At 43.6% G+C, this 10,836-nt stretch overlaps 1 protein-coding gene across 1 annotated transcript; it reads left to right on the top strand.

Moving 5' to 3' along the window:
* Positions 1–6,271: 6,271 nt before the first annotated feature.
* LOC117456893 (hepatocyte nuclear factor 3-gamma-like) lies at positions 6,272–10,601 on the top strand. The gene is made up of 2 exons (XM_034096755.1): positions 6,272–6,696; positions 7,990–10,601. Exons 1-2 carry the CDS (start codon positions 6,625–6,627, stop codon positions 9,268–9,270), a joined length of 1,353 nt encoding a protein of 450 aa, XP_033952646.1. The 5' UTR covers positions 6,272–6,624; the 3' UTR covers positions 9,271–10,601.
* Positions 10,602–10,836: the final 235 nt, after the last annotated feature.

Genomic DNA, 10,836 nt, shown 5'->3' with positions numbered 1-10,836 from the left:
CTAGCCATTGTCTCAGTGCTTGATCCAAACAAAACATTTTTGCGTGTACGAATGAAATTCACGTGAACAACTGACCGTAAAATCCATCAAATGGACCGTTATATATAAAAGTGTACCTTAAATTTGAAAGGCAGATGTAATATGTCTTAATGTGATATGGCTGAATCTGTGTCCTGCCATACAACCTTTTCTTTCTAGAAAATAGTCAAAGAAATCTCCTCTAAAGCGACATATGGACATAATGCCAGTAATGACATTTGTGTTTGTGTTTTCATTGTGTTGTTGGCGTTGAGTAGAGCCGACTGACGCAGAGAAGGAGTGTGTGTGAGCAGCCACAGAGACTGTGTGTGTGACTGTATCTACATGTTGCTTTATACCAGATCCAGCCCAGCCTACGCTTTACCCCGAATGTATATTGAAGATATCTATTGATAGGCCTAGGACTATTTTATACTAGAATGTTCAATGTTAGTATAAACTGTATAGATCTAATAGTTTGTGCAATCCTTAGTCATATGCAAACATTTGTAATTAAAAATGATTGTTTATAATTTCTTAAAGATGTAGTTCTTTTAAAAGTTTGAATCCACCTAAAAGCAGAATTGTTGTTTCTCCCAAAGGACACGAGGCTTCCGATCACATTATTGGAACACAGCCCATATTTAAAAAAATAAAAAAATATGTTTTCATGGTTGAACTCGGGACATGGTGACGTTAATGATCTTAATTTGAATCAGCCTTCTGAAACGTGCTTTCCATTCACGTCCATAGAACCATTCATGGATGATCACACGTACTGTAAATCAGATAATCAATATGTGATGTTCATGAATTGAACAATCCAAAATTGGTCACACATTTTATACAAATGAGCTTTTCGGGGATTCTTTCTTTATGCTCTACTGTATGTACTCGGCAGTACAGAAGCGCAGACAAACCAAAGGTAACTGAGCCCGAATGGATGTTTCTGGATGTAAATGTTTTATGGAAATCTATATATATGGCTCTACTTCTTGGCCAGGTCTCAACCGGCTTTCTGCATCAAGCCGTTCCAGTTTACAGCGCCACGTGGTCTCCTGTAACAATGGCATTTCATATTAACAGTCTACAGTATGCAGGAAATACTGTTCTATCGATGAGTCCCACAGATCAGGTGTGTTGGAGAAACATGTGTTTGAAGAAGTGGATTTTCAGTTTAATATGCACGGATCCGTCATGCAATCCCTCGTTAAGTGCCTTTTTAAATGTGTACCGTGTGTTTGTGTGTCTGGGAACCTCAGGGGAAGTGCAGTGGCTTCTTTTATTGTGTGCTCAATGATTAACCTGTCCCCGCCGCCGCCGCCACACGGCTCTGCTTTGATCGGAGCCTTTGTAACGGGGCCAGCCATTCATTGTCCTGATACGGTCCCTCCTCGCATCTCGTCCTCTCTATCATCTCCAGATCTGTTGGCTTTATTGCAGCTTCATGTACAAAGTAGAAACCAGGAATAAACGGGATGAACCTCTTTTCTCTTTCTTGATCTGAATGCTGTTAAATACCGAGGACAACTTCCATCGAGACAAGAGTGTGCCGTGACTTAAATACTGATTGATTGCAAACGTCAGACACCGTTTCTTGATGAACAGCGCAGTGTGCTGTTTCTCATCGAGCTCGGTTGATTCTCTGAACAAAGTCCAGTATTGATTTTGTAATCTTGCGTTGGAGAAGCCCTTGGATACAGGGACCATAGCTACAATTGATTTTGGACACGTGTTTAATGACATGAGGAGTTCACAGTACACTGACCCATTCATGACACATTTTGGGCCCATTCAGAAGGTATTAAGATCTCTTCCCACATCACAGCCTTAGGATTACTTTAATCTCATTCATTTGTATTTGCTATCCTGTGATAAGTATCATTTACGTATTGTTTAGTATCAAGTCACGTAGTAAGAAATAAACTTACATCCAATGGAACCAGAGCAAGGCCTAGCGTTACATAACTGTGTGTCCGACACAACGGTGCATCCCACGGTAAGGACTTCAGCTAACGACTCGGAGATGCAAGGTTTAATCCCGTTCTCCTCAATTCCATGAGGATCATTCTCCCTGATAAGAAGGGTCCGCTGTGCACCGTGCACGAGAAGCAGGACCACAGTGCACAGGTCCAGTCTGTCAGGTGTAAGTGTTTCATTATCAAATACAGATATCCTGCTGACAGGACAAGACCAGAAACTACAACACGTGCCTTTTGGTCAAAGTGAAATGTGTTGCATTGTGTTACTTTCTTTGGACTAAGGTGATCTGTGTATGAGTTAATTTACTTAAATGGATCCTCCCCACCCTTCCTCTGTCAACTCCACACCAGATGTCATGTGATACACCACTTCTGCCACTTGGTATGTCATCGTGTGCGGGCCTTTAAACACAAATGGAGATGTAATCCTTTATTAGTAGAAGATGTGCTGCTTTTTTAAAGAAAGAAAACACCATGATGAGAACAGAGAAGTCCGTGTGTGATACAAACCATTGACTCTTGAACCTGGTCCTGCTGGCTTTCATCATGTACGCAACATGCTTTATTACAAGTGAGAGATCCAGGTGTTACATTCAGTTACTCACAGGAGCATCGGTGTCTGTGATGAATTGCATTTCTGTCCTTTTCTTTACCGTTGTGTTTTGTGTCTTCCCGTTAATGTATTAGTCCTGTTTGATTCTTTATCGAGCATATTGTAAATATGTGTTTTTTAAAGGCAACTTCATTCTAACTCACTCAGGTGTGCTTATCTCTTTGGTCCATAACTTAGAGAAAATGAAAGCTAGGTTTTCAGTTAAAGGGGTAAAATGTTGAATCATGTTAACTAAAGTCAGGATCACATCTGGATAGATTCCCGCACAGACTGGTGGTTCAGTCAGTCACTGTGTGGAAACCAATACACATGTAATGCCCGCACATATGACACAAAAAACATTTTCATTTATTTATTGGAAATTATTATTTTGTTGCAATCAGATGAAATAACCCCTATTTCATTTCGATATCATTTATTTTAAGAACAGGCTGAATTGTTCCCGAGGACAACTGTTCAGTCTTCCAGACTTTTGAGGGGAAAAAGCTTTTCTGCAGGTTTTCTGATTTCTGGCCACCAGGTGGCGCTTTTATGTTGATTCTGTCTGAAAGAACAGAGTCTGTCTGGCTTGAACTATGTGTGATGAAGCTGCTCATTTTATCATGAAGAATAAGAGGGGGGGGGGGGTTAATTATTCCTCCCCGCCGGCCGCCTGCTCCTCGGCTGAGCTGTCGTTTCCTCCATTAGCCCAGCTATTGTTAAAGCCATGATAGAGGTGTTAATGGACGGTGGAGGGCCATTGGCTTGAAAAGCGGCCCACGGAGAGGATGTGTGTTGGAGAACTTGGAGGACCTTAAAGGAGCATTACACCAACCTCAGATGCGTATTTAGAGACAGCTGGATGAGTCATGGCCGAGATACAGAGCTCAGCCCACAGTGTGTGGGACACAAGTAAGTACACCCTGTTCAAAGAGCATCCATCTGAACACATATTGCATCATTATCATACGATCAGATAACAGTAAATACAACAAATCAACACAACATCATCGCCACCCTCCAGTCATTCTCTATAATCATCGGAAGTAATTAGTGTATTCCAGGAGAGCAGACAAATGTCCATCCATGTTTTATCTTGAGCAACATAAATACAATGGGAAGCTGTATTCGAAATCCATGGCTTCATATGTCCCGCAATCCCCTGAAGGCAACACGTTTCTATGTATGTAAAGCTCTGAAACTCCTGTTGCAGTTTAGTTTGTGTTAGAATGTTGGTTGCTGATATGGGAATGAAGTCTGCTGTCAGAATAGATACAACATTCATATAAGCTTGGGTTATAGGTTGTTTACTTAGAGGACCATCCTTTGCTTGAATCTATCTGTTCAGTTATCACATGACCCACATTGTATAACTTCTGTAGAAATGTACCTCACACAAATCAAGTTTTATTTATACAGCACATTTATAAACGATTTATGGTCGAGCCAAAGTGCTGTACATAAAATAAAAATAGCCTACAGTAGAGACACTTTACAGCAAATACAACAACACAGATTGTTCAGAATATAAGTATGAGAAAAACGACACCCTCTGTCCTTAGACCCTCTGTCCTTAGACCCTCTGTCCTTAGACCCTCACATCGTACAAGGAAAACCTTCCGGAGAAACCCCACAGTTTAAAGGGGACATGGGAGACACATCAGGGAGAGCAGCAGAGGAGGGATCCCTCTCACAGGACGGGCAGACCTGAATAGGTGCCGTGTGTAAATCCAAGAGATAACACAGGCGAATCAATCCCTCAAACTACTTGATATGTTGTTTGTCATTATTGTTTGTTTACTCGTTATGATGATTATGATGATCATAAGCTGGAAGTCACAGCTTTAAGCATACCGGTGTCCGCATGAAGAAAGCTCCTCTCCCAGGCTTAATTACATCATTACAGACACGGAGGTGTTAGCTCATTCCAAGTGTTAATCGATCTGACTGCGTTTTGCAAACAGGCGATAATCGCTGAGTGCTGGCCTGCAGAGAATACCTCTGACTAGGCTATATGTTGGGTATAGGCCTATAGCTGGACGATGTTCTTATACCACCAAAGGATCAGCCAGTGAGCCACCATTTTATAAAAAGGCAGGAAACGTGAAGGTTCACTGGCTGATCATTTGATGGTAAATAATAAGAAAATCGTCCTCTGGTTGATTTGTAAATGGATTTAATCCTCAATATGTTTCCCGTGAAGGCAACACGACCAAAGCAAGAGATGCGCCAATCATGCTCTTAACATGAACACACTTTACAGATATACAATGCACCGGGTGATGCTTGTGTTGGTGCATCTGCGCGCTCATGTGCCTTCCTGTTATTTCTTATTTCCTCGAGATCTTTTCTCACAGTCTAATCCCGTCGCCCTCCCGCCTGCGCATCAATTACATGTCCATTGACTGGCCATTAGGCAGAGGCATTGACATTCACAGGCCCCCGTCTGCAGCCAGGCCGATGTGTATTCCAGCACACAGGAGCCGGGCCTATATGCATCACAGGATCTCATTATTTATTGTGACTGTCTGCGACGGCGCGCCGCGAAGGCCTCTTTGGAGAGAAAAGGTTCCCATGGAAAATGGTCACAATTACGCACGATTGATCCAAGAGAACTGCTTCCTTTCATACCTTTAAATGTTGATGGTGAGTTTACTTTATTGCAGTGGCACATACATGCACAGTATGTGAAGGGTTATTATCAGTGTGGGAACCTCGAGGGGTTCTCTGATTGGATCGCTGATGTTATTTTATATTTCCCTGACTATCTGACTATCAGGAAAATATTTGACTATCTAACCCCAGAACATGTAATACGTTTGGCGGTTGCTCCAATGAAACACTCAAAGAACGCAACACATTCATATTCAGATTGTAGGCTGGGTTGATATGTGATAGCCGAGGGAATTAAACTTTCACGCCCCTCAACACACAAAACACACAACAGACGTTTTAGCAAAAACGTATTCAAGATAGTATTTGTTCCAAAAATGCAATATTATGTGGAACAAGTCGTATCATTTCCTTTTTGGAAATGTAATTGTATTTCCAAAGCTGCAGAATACAATTGAAAAATAATGAATGTGTTATGGTTGAAAGGAAGCACCATGCAGCATTTAGGCAAATTATTTAATTGATCCCATTTATAGAACAAATATATAATTTCAAAACCGGTTTGATTATTAACTTGAAAGCATGTTAATAGTGTGTGTTGTGGGGGGGGGGGTTTGCAAGTATGAGTGGGGATGAATGACAACCACATTTCATCAACTTTGTTGTTCTTTGATTAATATATTTGTCTTTTTTCGGTATCATTTTTTTTTAAACAAGTGATGCGATGTTGTGTCATGATGACGTTTTGAATGTAATTAAATTAAATCCCTAATCATTCGGTAAACATTAAATTATATCAATAAAAGCAATTAATGGGAACGTTGCTGCTATTTTAAAAGGAACAAACTCTCCTCAGCTGTGAGCTGAAGGATTATGGGACGGTCGCAGGTCCGGGTGGCCCCACTGCAGCCGCCGGCCAATATACAGCACGCCAGGGGGCCACATCGGCCTTTTTGCGGGGCCCTTCCTGGATCCTAACACGGTATTGAAATGTCAGGAGTGGGGCGGGCCCCTTCGGCTCCCTATAAGAAGAGGCGTTCAGGTCCCTCTGCTGTATTTGCGCGCTACACCTCCGCCTGCATGCTGCGTCCCGAGGCCCCCGGACAGGAAGAAATGGGCCACCAGAACATCTGCAGACATAACAAGAATATGTTATGAAACAATGGATGCCTGACCAATAAGAAATATTGACTCTACTATTCCCAGGAGCAGAGCGTCACACCATCTGACTTTTTTTTCTCGAACTTTTGATTCTTCCTAGATATTTTCTCCGCGTGTCTTGGCAAAAGGAGACATCTCTCTGCTTTGGGATTTCTTCCCCCAGAAAACTTCCAATTTTGTGAAGGATTTTATATTTATTTTCTAGATAAAAGAACGGTCATAGAAACTTGATTCTCCTCCAAAAGACTTGTGTTGGGGATGTTGAGCTCTGTGAAGATGGAAGCACATGATCTACCTGAGTGGAATACTTTCTACAGCGAGGCCAGCGAGGTAAAGACACGTTCACCATGCAGTCAAATATATCAGCAATAACAATATGTTTTTATTTCCTTGTGTTGTTAACAGCGGCATGAGCTTAAGGGTTTTAATGCCTGTGAAAAAGAAAATACACCATTTTATTTGCGTACTTTTAGAGCAAGACTCTGTGCGTAAAACAGCTGGAATCTTTTTGATAATTTTTTTTTTTAAATGATTTACATTCAGATCTTACTATCCCGAGAAAATATTGTATTATTAGGCCTATATAATACTTTAATGCATGTTATAACAGAGACATGTAATATCAAGATGCACATTTCCCCATGGCTATAAGAATAAAACATGTTAACAGGGGTAATGATGACTATCAGAAGAAAAAGACCGAAATCGGACCCAATATTATTTCTTATTCAGTAAAAGAATATATATAAAATAAGACCATTGTAAAGGAAGAAAAATAGAAGAACGCTAAGTGGTTTTTTCTCATAAGCCTACCAACTGTTAATTCGAAGTTTCAATTGAATGTAATGATTGGGACCTAATATAAATACAGATCTTAACTAAAACAATACGGAAAATGAAAACAAATGAGTGTTTTGCTCATAAAAAGAGGTTATTCCTCTGATTCCACGCGGCCGCGGAAGTGTTGCAACAATTCAGGTGTAAATGTAACGAGACTTTTTTTTCTCACTAATTCAATTAGAGTTAATTCCATCAGCAGCTTCAGCTCTCACCTCTCCCTGATGAAATTAGCGAGAAGAAAGAGTCTGATCATATTTAACCAGCGAGCAGCGAGCGGGCCGAGGGACCTCCCGTCTGCCTGGGATTTTAAAATACTTTTAACTTTCTGTCAAAGAAAAAATCTGGAATTATTCGTCCTTGATAAACATACAAAAAAACATAGAACAATCAAATTCCTCCACTTGAGTCTAAAAAGTGGTTTACTTGTTTTTTCCATGGAATCAGCGAGGAGGCCGCCTGAAGGAGACGGTGACGCGCTTTTTACGCATTGCAGGTTAACATCGCTGTGTGAAATCCATGTCCTCTCCGCGCACTGAGAGCCTCATTGTGCATTGATAAGGAGTCGCTTTTTGAATCAAGTCAAGGCGCTTTGCTTTCACATTTAAACATTGACTTTAAATGCTCTCATTCCAATAAATAGCAGGCTATAGAATGTAGTGTTATTTGGTTTCTAAATGCAAAATAAATAAAAGACCGAGATACTTCTTGATATTTTATATAAGTATGTCATCTGTGTTTTGTTTGTAATCAACCAGATGTTCTTGTGTTCTTCTCTTCCTCCAGATGTATTCCCCTGCCAGCACCATGAACTCCGGTCTGGGCTCCATGACCTCCATGGGCTCCATCAACAACTACATCAACCTGAACCCAGCCACCGCCTCCCCCGCAGGAATGAACTTGGCGTACCCGAGCTCCAGCCTCAGCAACTCCCCACTGGCCTCCATGGGCTCCGGGCCCGGCCACATGCCCCTCTCCCCGGTGGCGTCCTCCCTCAGCTCGGGCCCCCTGCACCAGCTGGGCAGCGCTGCCCCGGGCTCCCTGTGCTCCCTGTCCCACTACCAGAACATGGGCCCGTCCATGAGCCAGCTGGGGTACCCCCCCACTGCGAGCCGGCCCGGGCCCAAGGAGATCCCCCCAAAGCCCTACCGGCGCTCACTGACCCACGCCAAGCCGCCGTACTCCTACATCTCCCTCATCACCATGGCGATCCAGCAAAGCGGCAGCAAGATGCTCACCCTTAACGAGATCTACCAGTGGATCATGGAGCTGTTCCCCTACTACCGCGAGAACCAGCAGCGCTGGCAGAACTCCATCCGCCACTCGCTCTCTTTCAACGACTGCTTTGTGAAGGTGGCTCGCTCGCCGGACAAGCCGGGCAAAGGCTCCTACTGGACCCTCCACCCGCAGTCAGGGAACATGTTCGAGAACGGCTGCTACCTGAGGCGCCAGAAACGCTTCAAGATCGAGGAGAAGCTGGCAAAGAAAGCAAAGAACCAGGAGGGGAAAGGAGGCCACATTGGAGACCACCTGGGGGAGGATCACAGCCCCACAGGGGGGTCGGAGGGCGCTGACTCAGCCCACTCAGACAACTCAGACGACCAGCCGCACACCCGGAACTCCCTGGCTCCTCTCGACTGCCCGTCCCTGTCCTCCTCACACCTCCACAGCCCCCCCATCTCCCTGCCACCCTCCACCTCGTCCTCCCTGTCCCTCTCAGCCTCCACCTCCTCCAACCCGCTCCTCCACTCCCAGTCTCTAGTGGGGGGCAGCGGCCACCTCCTGCCCAGCACCATGCAGCAGCACATGGACCTGCAGAGCGACGCCCTCAAGTCTCTAGACCCCCACTACAACTTCAACCACCCCTTCTCCATCACCAACCTCATGTCTAACGAGCAGAAGATGGACCTGAAGTCCTACCAGGACCAGGTGATGGCCTACAACAACTACGCCAACGGCTCTCCTGTGGGGGCCAAGCAGATCTACGACAGCCAGGGGCCCACCGCCATGGACTCAGGCGCTTACTACCAAACTCTGTACAGCCGCTCGGTGCTCAACGCCTCCTAATATGGACACTCACCCCCCCCCACACACACGTCTGTCGAAGTGAGCCACGATGGAGACTTCTCTTTCCCTCTGCCTAAAATGGACACCCCAGCTCTCTTTATCTGCCTCTTTCTCTCCCTCTCTGGCTCCCGTCCAGTGGCCTCGGCAGAGACTCACATCTAAAATGGCTGCCATGTTTGAGGTACCAAAGAACAGTTTTTTTCTTCGACCAGCTCTGCAGAACGCGGAGACTGGTTGGTTACATGGAGGACAGAAAAGTGTACCTGGATGGTAGGAAGTCCTAACTGACGAAGACTTTGGGGTCTGTGTGTGCGTCGATACAGAAGTCAGATCCTGTCCCTGCACGAGCACTGCACACGCTGAAACTGGCTCTGTACAAAATGTAAATAGAGGTCATGTGGGGGGGAAAGGATATTTGCATTTATTTATGAAGGGAAGACATTTTAATATATCTTGTATAGCGCTCTGTCATAGCCCACGATAGGGGAGAGTTTCAGGTTACTGCTTCAGGCAGGTGTTACTGCAGTGGGAGACAACTTATTTTTGTGTTACATCATTTCATACGTCCATCATTTCTGTCCCATTCATCAATGTAAATGAAGCTGATGAATCCTGTACTTTTTAAAAATGGTTTGTTTTTTTGGTTGATATGAAGAAGACCATTTTGTCCTCGATGGAGCACAGAGAAGGCTCGAGGCAGAGTAACTGTGGTAAAGACTACAAAACATGTTGTGTCAATGTTTGTGTTACCTATAGGAGAGCTTGAAACCCAAAGGCTTCTCCGCAGACTGTAACATTTGGAATGGTGCGGTGCATGGGGGAGTTCAGTCAGTTACTTAAACAGTCGGGGGGGAGGAGAGATGCACTATGGGAGGATTTACATACAGTACTTTGCACTATGGAGCTCCCACTGGCCAGGTGGGCTGATAGTGTGTGTGTTTGTGTGTGTTACAACAATACTTAGGAACACCCCCTCTACAATGTCAATGCATCAGCTCAATGGGATCCGTGTACCAATTTAAATGGGTGTCAAATAACCCTCGCTGTCCAAAAAGTGCCTTTTCTTCAAATGACTACTGATCTGCCCAGAGATCAGTGTATGGACCACCTACTGAAGGATTATTCTGATACGCAGCAGAAGTTTCAGGTCACATGATGTCCTTTTTCTTTTAGTTCAAAAGAGAAGTGTCTTTTATTTAAGCAATGTTGTTTTCAAACTTTGGAAGTGTGCTGATATAATATATAGTTTTTTGTTGTTGTTGTTTCTGTTGGTTTAAATGTGATTTAAATGATTCATGTTTCATTTTTTCTTATTAAAAAGGCAAAAAATGTGGGAAGAAATGCTGCTTATGTTTTTTTCTTTCAATCAGGGTTTGTTGTCGGTGAGGTCAGAAGCCAAATGCAACAACAATTCTTTCACCGTACATAAAGCGTGTCTTTTTTGGGCAGAGGTTTATCACAATCTTAGTTTGTTGCTTACTTTCACAAATAAAATCATAAAAAGAGGCCAACTCTTTCAGGGTTTAATCAATTTAGTCAAGTTAGGTAAGACTTGTAGAATATTCC

Source organism: Pseudochaenichthys georgianus, chromosome 13, assembly GCF_902827115.2.
Source record: "Pseudochaenichthys georgianus chromosome 13, fPseGeo1.2, whole genome shotgun sequence".
In the NCBI taxonomy this organism is placed as follows: domain Eukaryota; kingdom Metazoa; phylum Chordata; class Actinopteri; order Perciformes; family Channichthyidae; genus Pseudochaenichthys; species Pseudochaenichthys georgianus.
Note: the sequence above shows the minus strand (reverse complement) of the source record. Positions and strands in the feature narration are given on the sequence as shown.